Raw genomic sequence first — 20,850 nt, 5'->3', positions numbered from 1 at the left:
GCCTCTTACTGTTCCTAATATTTATTGACGCCAATGTAGGTATATCAAGTTTAATATCTGAGTTTGTATGATAATACAAAGGTGAGCAGGGTGGGTTAATAACAGTAAGCAGGATATGCTACTTCAACAACATCTAGATAAATTATTTATTTGGGCTGAGAAACATTGAGTTTTAATACTGGAAGATGTAAGATCTTGCATCTGAGTAGCATTAATACTAGAGTACCAAACTCAAGATTGTAGATAATGAAAAAGAAGTTACTATGCAATGGGATATGAGGTTTTCTAAACAATGTAGTGATGTTGCCAATGATATATTTGAACTTTGCTAGTAGAGAAGTGATTATTCCATTATATAAAGAAATGGTTAGGCAGCATCTTAAATATTGCATACAGGCTTGGAAATACCATTTTAGCAAAGATGTGAACATTAGAAAGATGGGTTAAGAGCATAATGGAGTATTTTTATAGAAATAAAATTGATTTTATAAAGAAAATATTGTCCTCAAGAGACATTTAAAGCTTTAAAAGGGATGAACAAACTAAACACAGAGGGCATCTTTACACTGAGTAACATACACAAGAGGACATAAATTTAAATTGAGAGGTGAGAGGGCATAATTATAAAAATGTAGAATAGGTAATAAAATTTAGTATACAAAAATGTTCCTTAATTTAAATAGTGATTAAATGTTGGAATAAACTTTCACCTACTCTTGTAGAAGTTGAAAATTTATCTAAACTGAAAGAGGGATTGAATAAATACTTGAAAGAAATAGGAAATGAAGTGAGGAAAACTGACATTAGCTACTCTTAAGATTTTTTTCCCCAATGCTTCATGAACTTGCTTTACTGCTAATACTAATACTTAATTCTAGATGACACATAACAGGTAGATGGCAATGCCAGTTAAAATAAGGATACAAAAGGCATCAGATAAAACAAATGGTGAGAGGAAAAATCACAAATGAGCAGACCTGAGAGACAGTTGATAGAATTGGAATAAGTGTAAGACCAACAAGCATCAGAAATAACATTTCACAGAATGGGTTTCCATGGTTTTACAGCTGTTTGTAAGTCAAAATCTCTCAGCAATGTGCATCACTGCCCATTCTAGTGCAGAGAATGGACATTACAGCAGTGACAAAATGTGATGTGGAGTGCTGAACAGAACTACATAATCCAAGCATCAGCTGAATGCATCTGAGTAGCACATACCCAAAGAAAAGTCTCACCCAGACTAATATTTCACCAACAATGAGGTTTTGTGGTGGTAGTAGGATAGTACCATTTATTTTATGTGGTTTGGACTTTGTCCATTAGTTGTCATCAATGAAACCATGAATGCAGCTATCTATGACATTTTGAACAATGCTGCATTACTTGCATTGTGGCAATTCTTTGGAGATGAGCTGCATCATTCTGTGTCGCAAAGCACGGTCAGTACAATAGCGGTTTTAGGAGAATAACATGTGAACTTTTTTGGAGAAAACCAACTGAGAGCCAGAACAAGAAGCCCAGTCACCACATACTAAAAACTTGTACATATCCCCCAGAGGATAACTGATGCCATTATACCCATGTGGGTCATACACTATATTAAAAACTTCTTTTTTCTAACAAGATATTTTTCATTTAATTGTCTTAATACATGTTAGATAGTACATGTTAAAATTTTAATGTACTGTATATCTTAATGATTAATATATATAAATATAGGTTAATGATTTTTTAAAGTTTAAATTGGCCATGTTATTAAGAGTGTTGATTGATACTGATTTAGGTCACCTGCATCAAAACTGTTTCTTAGACTAACCATTCATTTTCCAAACAGAATTTCTTAAAAACATAAAAATAAAGGATTTCCAAAAATAATAACATCCTGCAACCTTGGAGGCAACTCAAAACCTCGAATAAACTTCTTGATATCATTTGTAATTGTTCATTGTATACTATTAATACAAAACATAGTATATGGATTAAGATATTTAAACCAGCTTTCTCAAGACAGGTCCATGTAGCTATGTAACTTGTTTCTATAAAAAAATTATTATTATGGAAACAGGGCTCCTTGAAAATGCCTGAACAAACAACCTTGTTGAGTTTTTTTTTTTTTTCGATAATCTCTCATTGACAGTCATATTTAACCTTCTCTCTCTCTATCTCTCTCTGCTGAAGCAGCACTAGTGGTTATTACTATTTGTAAAATCTAAAGGCATTAATCTCATATTGTGAAGCAACACAATTAGTATACAGGTTAAATTTAAATGACTAGTCTACATGTCTGTATGTAACAATTGTTCATTATAAATTGTTTGAATAAATCTTATTGACATGTACATAACTGTGTACAACCTGTATGTCTTTATACTACTATACTCACTTTACCTTTGTAGCCCTCAGATATCTTCTTTATATACTGAATTCAGGTGGCTTCATGGGTTGGAATAATCTTGATGAGTAAGAACACAAAATATAAAAATAATACAATAAATCATAACAATAAATTTTTCTCCCCCCTGCAATGTGTATGTGAATTTAACTGTGTAAATGTCTATTACAATTGAAATAAAAAAAAATCAGAGAGAAATGAAAGGCAAAAATATTGTTTTATACCTACTATGGTTGCTGACAGATGCTGCTGCCAAAGGTTTGCGGGCAGGTGATGAATAATAGGAAGCCTTTCCATATAATTCTTGTTCTTTTGTTCCTTTTTGACAAAAATCAGAGAGTCCTACAGTTTCACTAGGTCTTCCTTTTCTCCCTTGAGCATCTAATATTTTGAAATTCAAACTTATTTTCTTAAGTGAAACAACTGCACATTACAAAATATTGAATCATATGATTCTGTTCTACAGAAAATGAAACAACTCATTTCTGAATAACAGTTCATTTCTCTTCTCGTGATTATTATTATTATTATTATTATTATTATTATTATTATTATTATTATTATAAGAGTCTATCAAAGATGGATATGGTCTCATTATTTTGTATAATTATTTATTTTTCTAATATATATATACAATGCAATTAACCATTTGTTTCCAAGTTAGTTATTTTCTTATTTTGTATGGTGATGCTAGATATAAGATTGGTGACACCATGATATCATGGATGGGTGAAGGGTTGCATAGTCAGATGAAACTTATTGGCAGTGAATAAATTAAAAATTAAACATGATGCACACTGTGTTGGATACATCTGACAATTTGTATTGCATTAATTTAGTTCTCAGCACTTAAGTATGCAATGTAATTAAAAAATATATATATTTAAAATTACTTTAAGAGAAAAAGCCCTACTAGCTTGCTGGCTGTCCTGCAGATCAAGACTGAATAACCTAATTTAAACATAATGAGAATAATATTTTACAAATGTTTATCAATAATGAATTTCTATAAAATGAAATTTTCAAGTAATACACATAGAAGAAGTCTATTCCAGAAAAGAAGATGACATGAATGAATCAATTTATAAATAAAAACTAGTTTAGTGAGGCTGATGCTGAACTGTGAAGATGCCTTCTGGTTTCTGCACATGTTTATAATGGTTTATAATGTTTATAATAAATTAGTAAAATTACAGTTGCCAGTTCAGAAGAACTTTACCAATAAAAATCTGTAGAAAAAGTAAATAGTAGAAGTAACATTGTGTATTAGAAAATACAGTGAATTTGTGAGACAATTATGGATTACCATTTAGACTGACACTCTCTTTTGGACCAGAGCCAAGATTTTCAGAGGGGTTTTTAAGGATGCTGTCCCAAACGTGGGAGCAGTATTGCATGTTGAGGAAAGACAAGATTTGCACAGAGTTCATATCTGTTGGAAATCAAAATAATATTGTGAACAAAAAAGAAAGAGATATTTTGATGTTTGTTGCCAAGAAAGGTGGTTAAAGTTATTCCATGTATTCTCTTGAAATAACTTTGGTATTATTGAAAGTAAGCACAGAGGGAACAGATTCCATTTTAAAACAGACAAGACAATGTTGGGATTTTAAATTAACAAAGTTATCTGCTCCTACTGGAGAATGATCTGGAGATTGACATTAAAGCAGCTTAAGATGGACATTTTATTAGCTTTAGTGGGTGCAACACAAGGTTTGTCAAGTAGGAAAGCAGAGTAAAATATACTATAATTAGCAATGGTGAGAAGTTTAAAAACCGATAGTCTTTTATCACACAAATGAGAAACCAGAAGTGAGACTGGCCATCCAATTAGACCAAAGAAGAGGGGGAAATATTTAGCTGTTTATGTCAAATGTGATCAAATTCCTTTGAAGTCAAAAGAGCAATTATTTGGCATTCTCCAACTTTTACATGGAATTTGCCAAAAATGGTCAAAGAGAGTGAATAGATGACTAGTCAATAATTTCTTGAAAGCATAAAATAAGTAAACACAACTCTGAAAAGAATACAGAATACACACTCAAAAAATTAGTGCATTTGCCACAACTGGATTAGAATCTAGTGCAATACATACCATATAACATTTTATGTCATATCATAATAAGCACATATCCATTTTCAGTATATAAAACTGAGTAAAATCACATTACAAAAAACTTTCTGGGGGAGAACAGGAATCATTTCATTGTACTAAAATTTCATGCTAATGAATATTGCTCAAACTTATTTTAAAAGAGCCATTATTTGTTCAAATAAGTTCTTTTGTATTTTTGTACATACAGAAACAGAAATTTCTGCTTTATTTTACTAACTCTCATAAATAAATAAAAATATGTACTATAAACACAATAGCTATAATTATACAGTACATGATTTACCTGTACTGTATAATTTAATATTTTAAATGCATATTTTATTTATGAGAAAAGCAATATCATATAAAATTTTAATAAATCAGAAATTCAAAAATAGGATGCAATAGATAAACTGGTGTTCAAAGAAAGTGCATCACCTAGGAATTTCACATTTCTAACCCTTTTTTTGCAATGGTATGTTACATTAATGACTAGCATCACAAATAGAAATATAAACAAAAGATATTTATTAATAGTTAAGGCAAAGCTAAGTAATATTTGACAGGTGCTCTCAAAATATTTCAAAATGAGCTTTCCCCCAATGGCAAGGAGCAGAGTCGTCCTGAAAGATGCAGTTACTTGGCAGGTTGAAATGGTCTCTAATGGTTGGCAGTAATTTGCCTTCCAATATAGGCAGGTATCCGTTGGGATTTACAGAACCTTTAATAAACTGCAGGTGACCTACTCTGTGATATGCACCCCGATATCATTTGGCTGGTAGGGAATTTCACTATAGACACCATACAGTCTGGATGGTATCCTTCATCACGTCTACGGCAAATCATTTGTCTCCCATCAGAGCCATACAGGTTGAATTTCTTCTCATCCAAGAAAATAACTGACTTCCACTGCTCGGGGGTCCATTTGACATGCTCCTTACACCAAATTAATCGGGACTTTTTAATTTTTGTGTGAGGAAGGGCTTCTTCTTAGGAAGATGGACTACAAGTCCATTTTTGAAGAGGCATCTTCTGACTGTTGCTGCACTTGCTACCACTCCTATATGTTCTTCCCATTCTCTTTTGAGCTCAGATGAAGAAGCTTTACGGTTTTTAAGGCATAAGCGCTTCAAAATGCGGTCCTGTTTTGATGTAGAGACTCATTTGCATCCGATTCCTTTTTCCTATCAGCAGAACCAGTATTCTTAAATTTGTAAAGAAATATACCACTTTCGACTGATTACAAGACACTCTATAAGCAATATGACGGGAAGAGCATCCTTCCTCACGTAAAGCAACAATAGCACTCTTTCTTTGTGGCGTCAACTGCACATAACTCACCATCCTGACACAAGCAAGGAATGACTGCAACTCATGCAGAGCATGCTTATACAGCTGAAAGTAACAGTTGATGCAATATTATATCATCACCTACGCGTGTCAATCTTATCTGATGTAATCTGTAAGAAATATTGCCATATACTTATGTTATTTGGATGACAATTGCAATTTTAAGAGGTGATGCACTTTCTTTGAACACCAGCATATATTCTATTGCACATTTCAGGGGCAACCAGAGAAGGTAATACTCATGATCTGGTTATCAACAGTGATTATCGTGTATAAAGAATTTCAGATAAAGGAACTACCAAGTGGCAGTGATCGCAGTGTACCGATGTGGGATTTACTTAGAGATATGGCACCTCCATAGCCAGGTGGGCAGGAGCAGCAGTGCATAGCACATGCTTCTTGATTAGACTGGGGTTCGAGCCCATGACCACCAAATATAGAGGATGCGGAAAGGTCAGGGAATGACCACCACATATCCCAGGAGCAATATGGCCTTAGTTGCTAATGATCCTAAAAACAAAAAAAAAAAAAAAAAAAAAGAGAGATATAATTACCATCAGGGGTAAAGGGAAGGGGTTCTGCTTCCGTAAAGGTGACTACAGTGGTTTCAGACAGTTTTTAAATTCTGTACAGTGCGACAAAGTGATGTTACCAACAGCAACTTCTAAGTGGAAAGCATTCAAGGAACTAATCATGGATACTATTGGGCTTTTCATACCGATTAAGAAATATTGTTCAAGGTTTAGGCCAAAACGTATGTCAGATGAACTAATGAGACTCGTAGCAGAGAAGAAATATGCATGGGATGCATATAAATTATCAGGTGACACAGAAGCCTATGGCAGATATAAGCTAGTCTGTAATCAAGTCACAAAGGAAGTTAGGTAAGCAAAGACAGATTACAAGAAATCTTTGGCAAAGGATGCTAAGAAAAACAGCAAGGCCTTCTTTACTTATATAAACTCTAGAAGGAAGGGACTGAATCAGATTGGTCCACTTGATATTGATGGTTCTACTGTTGATGATCCTGTTCAGATAATCTGAATGAGTATTTTGCATTTACATTCACACATGAGGAGTTATTAAGAAAATGCCAGATGTTTATCAAACTGTAACAGAGTGCTTAATGATTTTGTAATAACTGAGCACCCTGTTACAGTTTCATAAACTTCTGGCAATTTCCTCCCTTAATAACTCCCCATGTGTGAATGTTATGTTGGATTTTATGTTGAAGTTGAACATAAGAAAGCACCTATGGCGATGGGATCTATCCAGTTATATTAAAGGAGGCAGCAAAGAAAGTAAGCAAACCCTTAGCCCTAATTATGAGAGAATACTGGGACTCAGGAGAAGTCCCCATAGACTGGAGAAGTGCAAATGTATCCCTCCCCAATTCACAAAGGGGGATCTAAGGGTGACACGAGTAATTACAGATTAGTTAGTTTAACTTCTGTTCTGAGGAAAATAATGGAGTCATGGTTAAAGATGCATTGCAGGATCATCCAGACAAGACTGCAGTAATAATTCAGACACAGCATGGGTTTGTTAAGGGAAAATCTTGTCTGACAAATTTGATTAGATACTATGATGTGGTTACAAAGGAACTGGATGCAAAAAATAATTTTTAAATCATATAGTTGGATTTCAGGAAAGATTTTGACACTGTTGCACATGGAAGACTACTGCACAAACTGGAGCAGTATGGTATTAAGGGTAAGTTGCTACAATGAATAAAAGGGTGGTTGAGTAGGAGAAGACAGAGAGTGGTACTTAATGGATGCTGCTCTTCTTCGACTAATGTATTAGTGGAGTCCCCTAGAGTTTGGTGTTGGATCCGCTGTTGTTTTGTATATTTATCAATGATATTGATGAAGATACATCGGCCTTAATGTCCAAGTTTGCAGATGATACAAAGGTTGATAGGGTTGTTAATAACAGTAATGGCAGTGTGCTGCTGCAACAGGAGCTAGAAAAGTTGGGCAGATGGGCTGAGAAGTGGTAACTGAAGTTTAATTAACATTGATAAATGCAAAGTACTGCATATGGATAGAAGTAATCCCAGAGAAAGTACCAACTGTTTGGTATGACACTTAAGGTGGTAAAAAATGAAAAAGATCTGGAGTAATTGTGCAGTCAGGTATGAAGTTTTCTGAGCAATGCAGACAGGCTGCCTGAGCAGGTCATGGCGTATTGTCAATAATATTCAGAAATTTTTCTAGTAGGGAAAAGGAGGTATGCCTTTGTATAAGGCAATGGTCAGGCCAAGCCTTGAGTACTGTGTACAGGGCTGGTGGCCCCATTTTAGGAAGGATGTTGAGTTGCTTGAGCATGTACAGAGAAGGGCAACAAGATTAGTGAAGGGAATGAAGGGGTCCTCTTACCAAGAAAGGCTTAAGTTCTGCCATCCATTAACTTCCATCTGTTGTTGTGGAAGTTGATAGCTTAAATAAATTCAAGGTGGAACTGGACAAACTAACTATTAGAGGAAATAGATGTGTGAATTTTTTTTTTTTGGTTGATGCTACGTAAGCTCATATGCTTGCTTTCTTACATCACATGCCTCCATTAATACTACTATTACTATATCCTAATGCAAATTTTCATCTATTTATTCATTACTTTTTGCTTTTAATATTTTACACTATTTTTCATATAATAAGATTAAAAATTCTAATGTTTTTTTTTTGCATGCTAAAAATTGGGAAGTTATGGGATGTTTCAAGAGAAAATTATTTATTGTGAAAGAACAAAAACCCAGGACCTTATTACAAACAAGTTATAATATGGTCTCTTCCGCTGTGTCTCCTCTCCTTTTATTTTCTGCCATTTTTGCAAAACCTTTTTCTCCTGCAGTGGAGAAAAAAAAAATACTATGCACAAACCCTTTCTACTAAAAAAAGAGCTGGATAAATTATGTTGATGGACTGAAAAGTGGCAATGGATGTTTAACATTGATAAATGTGAAGAATTGCATCTGGGTAGAAATATTCCCAAAATAATAGGTAGGTAGTGTATTTAAAAAAAAAATGGGGGTAATTGTAAATCTGACATGAAGTTCTCTGAGCAGTGCAGACAAGCTGCTAGGACAGCTCACAGGGATCTGTCAATGATGTACAGGAATTTTGCCAGCAGGGACAAGGTTCAGGCCTAAATGGATGTTGGAAGAATTAATGAGGCTCATGGCAGAGAAGAAAAATGCATGGGATGCATATAAATTATCAGGCAACACAGAAGCCTACAGCAGATATAAGCTAGTGTGTAATCAAGTCACAAAGAAGGTTAGGCAGGCGAAGACAGATTACGCAAAATCTTTGGCAAAGAACGCAAAGAAAAACAGCAAGGACTTCTTTGCTTATGTAAATCCTAGAAGGAAGGGGATGAATCAGATTGGTCCACTTGACATAGATGGTTCGACTATTGATGATCCTGCTCAAGTAGCTGATAAACTGAATGAGTATTTTGCACCTGCATTCACACATGAGTTATTCAAGAAGGAGGGAAATGCCAGAAGTTTATAAAACTCTAACAGGGAGCTAAGTGATTTTGTAATAACTGAGAGCAAAGTGGAAGAGAAATTGTTGAAGTTAAACATAAAAAAGGCATCTGGGGCAGATGGAATCTATCCAGTTATAATGAAGGAGGCAGTAAGGAAGTAAGCAAACCCTTAGCCATAATTATGAGAGCATCCTTGGATTCAGGGAAGGTCTCCACAGATTGGAAATGTGCAAATGTATCCCCAATTCACAAAGGAGAATCCCAGGGTGACACGAGTAATTATGAATCTGTTAGTTTAACTTCTGTTCTGGGAAAAATAATGGAGTCACTGGTTAAAGAAGCAATACAGGATCATCTAGAGAAGACTGCAGTTATAGTTCAGACACAGTGCCTCCGTAGCCAGGTGGGAAGGAGCAGCAGTGCGTAGCACACGCTTCTTGATTAGACCGGGGTTCGAGCCCGTCACCACCAAATACGGAGGATGCGGAAAGGTCAGGGAATGACGACCGCATATCCCGGAGCAATATGGCCTTAGTTGCTAATGCTCCTAAAAACCAAATAACAACAACAACAACAACAGTTCAGACACAGCATGAGTTTGTTAAGGGGAAATCTTGTCTGACCAATTTGAATGGATACTATGATGTGGTCACAAAGCAACTGGATGCAAAAAATAATTTTTAAATCATATACTTGGATGTCAGGAAAGCTTTTGATACTATTGTACACAGAAGACTGCGGTACAAATTGGAGCAGTATGGCATTAAGGGCAAGTTACTGCAATGGATAAAGGGACGGTCAAGCGGGAGACAGCAGAGAGTGGTAATAAATGGACACTGCTCTACATGGACTAATGTTATTAGCTGAGTCTCCCAGGGTTCAGTGCTGGGTCCATTGTTGTTTTGTATATTTATCAATGAAGGTATATCAGGCTTAATGTCCAAGTTTGCAGATGATACAAAGATTGGCAGGGTTGTTAATGACAATAAGGACAGTATGCTACTGCAAAAGGATCTAGAAAAGTTAGGCAGATGTGCTGACAAGTGGCAACTGAAGTTTAACATTGGTAAATGCAAAGTACTGTATATGGGTGGCAGTAACTCAAGAGAAAGGTACCAACTGTGAGGTACTACACTCAGGGAGGTGGAGAATGAAAAAGACCTGGGGGTAATTGTGCAGTCAGATATGAAGTTCTCTGAACAGTGCAGATGGGCGGCTAGAGCAGGTCATGGAGTTTTGTCAATGATATATAGGAATTTTACTACCAGAGACAAAGAGATGATTATCCTTTTGTATAAGGAAATGGTCAGGCCACACCTTGAGTACTGTATACAGGTCTGGAGGCCTCATTTTAGGAAGGATGTAGACTTGCTAGAACGAGTACAGAGAACTGCAACAAGATTGGTGAGAGGAACAAAGGGGTGTGCTTATGAAGAAAGGCTTAAGTTCTGCAAGCTGCAGCATCTGGAGACTAGGCACCTGTGAGGTGATCTGATTGAGGTGTATAAGGCCTTGTATGGTTTGAGCAGGCTCAGTGCTGACGGGTTACTCCTGCTTGCTCAGATTAAGAACCTGAGGGGGCATAGATTCAAATTGAGGAAAGACAATTGTAGAATAGATGTGCAGAAGTTTGCCTTTAGCCAGCAGGTAGTTGATTGCTGGAACAGACTTCCATCTGTTGTTGTGGAAGTTGATAGCTTAAATAAATTTGAGGCCAAACTAAACAAACATTTGGAGTGACTGGATGGTTGAAATGGAATGGGTTGTTTTTTTTTTTTTTTTTTCTTGGTTGACGCTGTATAATGTTACTTTCTTGCATCATATGCCTCAACTAATGCTAATGCTAACGTTGCTAGGACAGCTCATAGGGATCTGTCAATAATGCCAGCAGGGACAAGGAGGTAATATCCTATTGTTAAGTTAATGATTAGGCTGCATCTGGAGTACTTCTTACAAGTCTGGAACTTCATTTTAGATGGGGTATGGATCTGTTGGATTGGGTTCAGAGAACAGCAACAAGATTAGTCAATGTTTTAAATGGATTAAGTAAACTATAGTGGTATCCTTATTCTTTTTAGGATGACATGGACAATGGAAACAAATTTTAATTGGAAAAGGATGGTTGCAGAATAGATGTGTGAAAATTTGCTTTCAGACAGAGAATAATCCCTTATTGGAACAAACTTCTATATGATATTGTGGAAGTGGGCAGTCTGAATAAATTTAAAGAAGGATTAGGCTAATTACTGGAAGGGATGGACAAATCAAGGTAAGTTTGTTTTTTTTCTTACTGATGCAGTATAAGCTTGCATCCATTCATATTTTTTCCATTGATAATACTAATTATTTCTTGAAAAAATTATTTACATTTTCTTCCTCTCTCTCCCTGTTTCATCATTTTAGACCATACAGATAATTCTCAGTAGAAACTGATAACTATATGTGAATTAAATTAATATAGAAATATACATATTTGGCATATTTTATTAAAAAAGATATTTTCATGACAATGAATGTTGATAATTTTTCACATAATACACGAAAAGGAAATATCAGGAAACAATACTTTCATCACATGAATGACAAACTATTAAAGCTATTTTAACTATTTAAAATATATGACATTTTGTGGACCTTTACTTACCAATGGTACTTCCTCTACTACTCAGATCTGTCTGCCTCCTGAGACACACAATGACAGTAATAATAACAATGATGAGAACAATGGCAGAAATTACAACAGGAAGTAAAACAGTGAGGTTTTTGTAAAAAGGCATGGAGTTTTCCTGTGCAAACATTGGTGGATGAGATCTGGGAGTAGGAGCTGAAAAAGATTAAAAATATAAGATATATTAATATATTATATTAAAAATACAGAATTTGATCAAAAACGCTTGGTGATTAATCTTATAATTCTTGAATGCATAGCAGTAGCTAAAGGATTGTGAGTAGGGCTTACAACAATAAAGTTTTTTATGCATGTGCACACCAAATTTTAACTTGTTGTTATATGTTGGTTTAGGGGAAAGCTATCGTGAGTGAGCACCTGTTTCTTTCATTTGTAGCATGTGCTGCAAATAATTAAATTTTAAAAATGCACAAACATTAAATTTTTTTATAAATTTGGAAAAGTCAGCTACAGAAACAAGAGAAATAGTTATTACAGTTTATGGAGTTGAACTTACAATGAAAGGGGAAAAAAGGAATTAAAACCCCCCTTCACTCACTGTTGTATCTAGTGACATTCAGTTGTAGGTCCCCCTTTATTTCTTTCCAGGTATATACATTTTTTCTTTATATTCAGTACATAATTTTCATCAGTATTAAACAAACTTTATATAGCATCTGCCATATTAATCTGACACATTTAAAAATCAAATATTTCAGTAACTGTAGGAATGTGGGGTAGCCAAACCCATACAATTTTGGCATTTAGTAGGTATTTAAGAAGTATTAGTAATCATGGATCACTGGACTCCAAAGCATCATGCTTTTGCTGGTGAGGTGTATTTCAAAAATAACAATTCTATATTTCTGACTCCATGTATTCATATGGAATTCTAATATTCATTATGATGGATCTGTATCATCTTTTAACAACCATAAATATTCAGAATTCAGAACTTCTGAGAAACTTCTTTCACAATAAAGAATAATTCTCTGGGAAAAGCAGCTAGGGTACTTGGTACTTAAGAGTATATCTGGGTTGTAAACTTCTCTTTTCAGTCCATTGCAAAAAAGCTTTAGTCTATCATTTTAACAGCATTTTGGTTTATGAAGTACAACCTCGAGGTATGATTTTTATGAAGTACGATCTTGCTCTCATTTATAATCTGAATGCTGTACGTAAAGAAATAATTTATTATCTATATCTCACCTCACTTCCTATACACATTGCTAATCTTGTCTTTTTTATGAATTATTAATATATATCATAAACCACTCTTATACCACTTGGAGTTATGTTAAGATACATTTTATGTATCTTGCCGATCTGTCTTTCTTCTCAAACTCCATCCTTCAAGCCCACGTCAGCTGAATATTTCCTTAACATCTGGAACTTTCTTCAGTGGCAAATTTCAGCAAAGACAAACAGAGCCACTCTGTATCTTCAGTCTAAACTCACAAGAATAAACAGATTTAATTCTTCATTCATCAACAACTCCAAGCTAGCCACCTGTTTTGACCTTGACCCTGATGTCTGGATTCATGACAAGGTGTACAGAAAAAGTGATTTAGATTATATTATATCTAAGTTTTAACTTCTGCAGACTTATTATTTCTAGTTTTACTGGGCTTGTTAAATTTTTATTTTATTCCTTTTTTAAAGCAACATTTACCTATTTTATATGTTATTATTATCACTTAATTTTATGTAAACTCCTCTTAGCTGTACTAGGGTATTGCTCTTACTTTATTGGATGGCAATAAATGATTTTATATATAATATAATATAATATAATATAATATGAGTATGAGACTTGCTGTTAAGTGAAGTCTGTAGAATTCCACTGTTAGTCACAATGAACATATCCAGTACAAGTGCTTCCATGTAATAACAATTTAAATATTCATCTGAATGGATACTGCTATTCATGAACTGAATAATTGTGACATTATTGTTCAAGTAACTTTTTATCAGCAGATTCTTGATCCATTTTCATTTAATAAAATGAAGATGAAGACCTGATCAGTAACTTGCTTATGGCAGGTGAAGCTCGTTTGAATCTTTTTGAAGGTACCTTTTCAATTTGAACTTCCAGTACTGATCGAAGAATAAATCTCACTAGATGTATTGTCATCTACTACACAGAGAAAAGGTTAACATACTGCAGCATCATTTTAAATTATCTGACCTTATTTATTGGTGATGAACTCTAAGTTGGTAAGAAGACAGGCAGTCTCAATTGACATTTTTGGGTTTCTGACTCCTGCAGCCAATAAAACTTCATTAAGTTATTATATTGATGTATTCCTTAGACCATTTTATTCTTATCTCTTAAAAACTTTTCATTACTGCTCAAAGTTCTATTGTTATGGCTCACATAATTTTCATTGTAAGACCTGTAAGCTTGTAAAAAACAGTTAGCCCATCTCAGCAAACACTGAGTTTTTTTTTTATGCTTGAATGTTTCTTAATTTCCACCTGGCACCTTCACCACATGTCTCTTTCAAATTAGCGACACACTTATTTAATATTAAAAAGTATGAAAACATTAATTATGTATACTGTGATCTCAAATAAAATAATGTAATTTTCAGTATGCAGAAAACAATTATTTATATAATAAACAGTCTGTGCATATGCATAATTCTGCAAAAAATGCATAATTCTGCAAAAAATGAATTCTCCGTCTTCTGCTGATTTCCATTGAATTAGGATCTTCACAACTGACATTTTCTCAATTTGCATATATCTACAAAAAGCATCTATATGTATCTACATTAATTATGGAAAAAAACAAGGTCATATTCACAAACGATTTAGCACCTGATTTGCAATGACAAGATGCAATCTCAAGAACTTTTATTACAAATGGCAAACTTCGACTGAAAACTAAATATTAAATTTAAATTAACATGACTGCATTTAACTCTTTATGACATATACATGTTTTTTTTTTATCATTATTATTCAATAAGTTAATCAAATTTCAAGATACCTGTTATGTTCAATGTGTTAAAAGTGTACTCGGCTTCAGTGGTACCTGCATCACTGTGAGCACTAACTCTCAGACTATAACTCTGTGCAGGCACTAAGTGGCGAATATCATATTTCTGTTGCTGTATTCCTACTCTATCAGACACCAACTTCCACTGCCTGTTAAAGCTAGAACGATAACGGACGGAAAAATGTTTGATTGGGCAACCACCAGACTGCCAGGCACCAAGGTGTAAGGTCACAAATGTAGTATTTGGCAACAAGAAATCTTCTTTTTGAGGAGAAACTGGTGCTGCAATAGAAATAAAAAAAGAGGCGACTAAGTAAATTCTACTTTCACATCCTCTTCTAAATAATTAAAAAAAAGTACAGCACTATTACTAGTCTTATATCAAGAAATTAAAACTAAAAAATTTAAAGTTTTTATTTTTTCTCTTGAATATCTTCCATATCTTTATTTGCTAGCAGGGCCATTAATGACAGTCATCAGGGTGAGCTACTGCAACAAGAACTAGGAAAACTGGGTCAATGGGCTGAGAAATGGCAGTTGAAGTTTAACATTGACAAATGCATACGGTTAGCAGTAACCCCAGAGTAGCTTATCAATCGTGTGGTACTACACTCAGGATAGTGGAGAATGAAAATGATCTGGGGGTGCAGTCTAACATAAAGTTCTCTGATCAGTGCAGACATGCTGCCAGGACAGTTCATGGTTTTGTCAATGACATACAGAAACTTTGCTAGCAGGGATAAGGAGGTGATTATCCCATTGTATAAGGCCATGGTTAGGCTGTATCATGAGTACTGTATACAGATCTGTAGGCCTCACTGTAGATGTAGATCTGCTGGAATGGGTGCAGAGAAGGGCAACCAGACTGATGAAGGGAACAGAAGGGTGCACTTCTAGAAAGGCTTCAGTTGTTCAAATTGCAGCATCTTGAGACCAGGCACCTGCAGAGAGATCTTATTGAAGTGTTTAAAGCCTTGACTTAATTGAGTAATCTGAATGTTAATGGTATTTTTATACTTTCTGAGATTACACACGAGGGGATATAAATTCAAATTGAGAAAGGATGGTTGCAGGATAGATGTGTGGAAGTTTGCTTTCAGCCAGAGGGTGGTTGATTCAGTGGCATAGCCAGGGTAGGGTTAGCAGGTACACTGTACCCACTGACCCCAAAATCAGGTATTGTGGTGCCTTTTTAGAATTAGGCAATTGCTACCTTTTTTTGTGAATGTTTCTAGTGACAAAAAATCCCAGCTACGCTACTGGAGTGATTGTTAAAACAGGATTCCATCTGTTGTCGTAGTGGATAAGCTGAATAAATTTAAGGGAGAACTAGGCAAATTCTTGGAGGATACGGATTGGTGAACTGTTTTTTTTTTTTTTTTTTTTTTGTTTTTTTTTTGGTTCAAGAAAGCAAGAAAGCAAGCTATAAAAGCTTGCTTTCTTGCATAATTTGCCGTTATTACTACTATATATCTCAATGAGGTTACTCACATCTTTTTTTCTAAACCCCTATCTATAACAGTCGTGCTGCTTCCCTCATATGCTTTTGTGTGTGAAAAAAAAAAAATAATAAAAAAAAAATAATAATAAAATATATATATATCACACTTTTCTTTACATTTCTATTTGTGCATATATATAGAGCTTCTCTGGTGAACTGTGAAGGCAAACTACAAGTTTCTGAGAATTAGCACCTAGCTAAGAGATAATTCACTGGGCTAATAAAAACTTCCTTTAATGCAGCTTTAATTTAATGGCAAGCAGAGCAGTAACATGTGAAGGTCAATGATGCTTTTTGAAGTCAATATTAGTATTACTAATAGCAAGTGATGCAAGAAAACAAACAGACAGCAGCAGCCAAAAAAAAAAAAAAAAAAATCCTATTTCACCCTTCCATCCTCCAAGTTTGTCATGTTCTTCCATGAATTTACTCATGTTATCCATTTCCACCACATCAGATGGAAGTCTATTCCAGCTATAAACCACCCATTGGCTGAAGGCAAACTTTTGCACGTCTTTTTTTTTTTTTTTTTTTATGAAAACCCCAAACACGAAAGGTATCAAAACCTATAGTATTTAGTACTGTGCATGGGTTGAAGGAGAAGTATGGGGGGGGGGGATGCCAGAAAACTTTGCTCTAGAGACTAAACATGGGTTTCACCACTTCAAGCCTCCAATAAGCAAAGTGGTGGTATTTCACCGGTTGATGAAAGTCATCTACCACCTTGAATCTATTCTGCAACCATCCTTACTCAATTTGTGCCTAATCTCAAGTTGCAGAAATTTGCAAAATTGAAGCCTCTCTTGGTACAAACACCCCTTCATTCCCTTCTCTGCACCCATTCTAGCAGATCTACATCCTTCCTAAAATGAAGCCTCCAGATTTGTAAGCAATTTTCAAGATGCAGCCTAACTATTGCCTTATACAACAGGATAACCACCTCCTTATCCCTGTTGGTAAACTAACTGTATGCCATTGACAAAACTGCATGAGTTGTCTCAGTATCCTGGGTGCACTTCTCAGGGAACTTAATATCTGTTGCACAATTACCCCTAGGCCTTTATCATTTTCTGCCACTATGAGTAATAGCACCACACTGTTGGTGTGTGAATCTAGGATTAATGGTGCTTCTATGCAGTGCCTTGCATTTGTCAAGGTTAAGTTTCAGTTACCATTTCTCAGCCAATCTGTCTAAGTTTTCTGGATCTTGTTGCAGTAGCATACCTTAATTACTGTCATTAACATGTCAAAATACATGGGACTGTATTAGGGTAACTAAGAGTAAGAACAGGTTCAAGTATACTTTTGATGAATTTGAAGTGCTGGTCAAGTCATCAAATGCACACACATTGTAAGGATATCAGAGACTTGGTGTCACTAAAATATAAGGGATCCAGAATTTGAATATGGAGAGTATCCAGTTAATGTGAGTAGCCACTGCAATGTTGAGTCAGTTTGGTGTGACATAAGCACTGTGAAAACAAAAATGAGAACAGGTGTGTGTGTTATAGGCCTAATGACTCTGATGAGTACAATGAACAACTGTACAGAGAAATTGAGAGGTCCAGTAAATCATAATGTCTTATAATGGGGATTTTTGACTTTCCAGATATTGATTGGAACTTGTGGATTGGTCACTCACATACTAGCAAGACTTTTGTGGATTTAATGGATGACTGTTTTCTATAGCAGCATTTTAGGTAACAAAAGAGAGCAATAATCTTGATATGATCATCAGCAATGATTCTCCATGCTTTAAGGATATGCAGATAAAAGAACCACTAGGTGGCAGCGATCACAGTGTATTACTGTGGGATTTACTTCATCAAGGGTAAAGAGAAGGGATTTTGCTTTTAAAGGAGACTATAGATGTCTCAAAGACAGCTGTTAAACTCTTTACAGTCGGACCAACTAATTATTATTATTACTATTAGCCATATGGTGCAAGGAAGCCTGAGGCTTATGCTGCACCAGGCAAAAATCGAGTAAACCTGAGAGAAAGAGAGCAGTAGAAGGAATGCACTAAGAAAGAGAAGAATGGTGATATCCAGCTCAGGACCCTAGGTGTGCCAAGCCCATACTCACCAGATGTGAGCCCCTAGGGCTGACGTTATTAACAAATTCTAAATGGGAAATAATCATTCAACCCCAGGGGCACACATCTGGTAAGTATGAGCTTGGCACACCCAAGGTCCTGAACTGGATATCGTCATTCTTCTCTCTCCCTCTCTCTCTCTCTCTCTCTCTCTCTCTCTCTCTCTCGGCAACTCAGGAATTTTTTTTTTTTTTTTTTTTTGGCTGGTGCAGCAAAAGCCTCAGGCTTCCTTGCACCATATAGCTAATGATAATAATAATAATAATAATTCAGGAAAATAATCATGGAAGTTACTGGGCTTTTTATACCATGTTAGAAATACAGTTCAAGACTTAGATCTAATCGGATGTCAGATAAACTGTTGAGATATGTAGTTGAGAAGAAAAATGCATGGGATGCATATAAATTATCAGGTAATAAAGAAGCCTAATGTATGTAGATATAAATGAGTCTGCAGTCAAGTCACAAAAGAGGTTAGGCAAGTCAAAGCAGATTACAAGCTGTCTGGTAAAGAAAGCTAAGAAAAGCAACAAATACCTCTTTACTTATATTAACAATAGAAGGAAGGGATTGAATCACATTGGTCCCCTTGACATCGATGGTTTTACTGTCATGCTCTCTATGGACTAAGAGTTTGGTTCTGGGCCGATTGTTGGTAGTTATTTATGATACTGATGAAGGTATATCAGGCTTAATTTTTAGTTTGAAGATGATTCGAAGGTTGGCAGAACGGTTAATGACAGTAATGACAGCATGCTGCTACAGCAACAAGGTCCAGAAAAATTAGGGTGTTGGGCTGAGAAATGGCAACTGAGGTTTAACATTGACAAATTCAAAGTACTGTATATGAGTAATGGTAATCCCAAATTAATGTACCAACTGTGTGGTACTACACTAAGAATTGTGAAAAATGAAAAAGACCTGTGGATAATTGTGCAGTCAGATATGATCTCTGAACAGTGCAGAAAGGCTGCCAGGCTAACACATGGGGGTTTGTTAATGATATACAGTTATTTTTCCAACGATGATAAGGAGGTCATTATACTGTTGTATAAGGCAATACTTAGGCCACATCTTGAAAGTTGCATACAGATCTGGAGGCCTCATTTTTGGAAGGATCTAGAGCTGCTGGAGCAAGTACAGAGAATGGCAACAAGATTGGTGAGGGGGAAAGGGAGTGCTCTTACCAAGAAAGGCTTCTGTTCTGCAAATTGCAGTATCTGGAGAATAAGCACCTCTGAGCTGGAAGTTTGCCTTTAGCCAATGGGTGGTTGATTGCTGTAATAGGCTTCCATCTGATGTGGCGAAAGAGAATAGCTTGAATAAATTCAAGGAAGAACAAGACAAACTGTTAGAGGGGATGGATATGTGTCTTACCTTATCTTCCTTCATGGATTAGGCGACCCGCCTGTTCTGATCTCGAAGAGGTCTGCCCATCTTTTCTTTGGTCTTCCTCTGTCTCTTTTTCCTTTTACTCTATATGTATAAGCTAATTTAGGGAATCTATTATCTTCCATTCTTTCTACATGTTCTTTCCATCTTTGTCTATATTCTATAATTTTTCCATTAATTGAATAAATCTTTAATTCCTTTCTAATATTTATGTTTGGTATTTTATCTAATTTTGTACATCCTTTAACATATCTTAAAAATTTCATTTCTGCAGCTTGTATTCTATTAATGTCTCTTTGTTTCGGTATCCATGTTTCAGAACCATAAAGAAGTGTTGGTATTGCCATTACTTTGTAAAATTTCAATTGTGTTTCTTTCCTTGTTTTCTTAGCCAGAGTTCTTTTTATTGTTCCACATATATTTTGAAATTTCGTCAATTTCTGGTTGATATCTTCTTCGACATCATATGTTATATCACATCCTAGATATTTAAAATGTTTTACTTGTTCTAATATTTTATTGTATATAACTATTTTTGTTCTCACCATATTTTTCCCTTTAAAAGCCATTGTTCTAGTTTTCATCGTTGATATTTTAACTTTATATTCTTCTGTTATTTGGTTTAATTTAAATACTGCTCTTTGTAAATTATCATCACTATCTTGAATAATTACTTGATCACCTGCAAATAACAGTGTATTAATCCTATTCTTTGTATTTAAATATATACCTGTATTAATTTCTTCTTTCCATTTACATATCATATCCTCAATATATATGTTAAACAGCATTGGTCACAAGCTACATCCCTGTCTAACTCCTTGATTTATTATACTTTCTTCTGTTAATTTATTACCT

General features: G+C 35.1%; 1 protein-coding gene across 5 annotated transcripts in view; it reads right to left on the bottom strand.

Annotated features, from left to right (window-relative positions):
• LOC150077751 (cell adhesion molecule Dscam1-like) overlaps positions 1-20,850 on the bottom strand; it is a 351,950-nt gene that overhangs the window by 53,688 nt on the left and 277,412 nt on the right. For 4 of the 5 annotated variants that reach the window (XM_090385498.1, XM_090385494.1, XM_090385495.1 and 1 more), the window contains exons 21-23: positions 14,996-15,286; positions 11,977-12,156; positions 2,621-2,773 (exon numbers count right to left, since the gene is read on the bottom strand). In XM_090385498.1, coding sequence (XP_090241624.1) covers positions 2,621-2,773; positions 11,977-12,156; positions 14,996-15,286 — 624 coding nt within the window. Of the gene's footprint in view, positions 1-2,616; positions 2,774-11,976; positions 12,157-14,995; positions 15,287-20,850 lie in introns of all 5 variants that reach the window. The other variant, XM_090385497.1, reaches the window with a different exon arrangement.

Source organism: Mastigoproctus giganteus, chromosome 11 (assembly GCF_048544385.1).
Source record: "Mastigoproctus giganteus isolate SK-2022 chromosome 11, ASM4854438v1, whole genome shotgun sequence".
Lineage (NCBI taxonomy): Eukaryota > Metazoa > Arthropoda > Arachnida > Uropygi > Thelyphonidae > Mastigoproctus > Mastigoproctus giganteus.
Note: the sequence above shows the minus strand (reverse complement) of the source record. Positions and strands in the feature narration are given on the sequence as shown.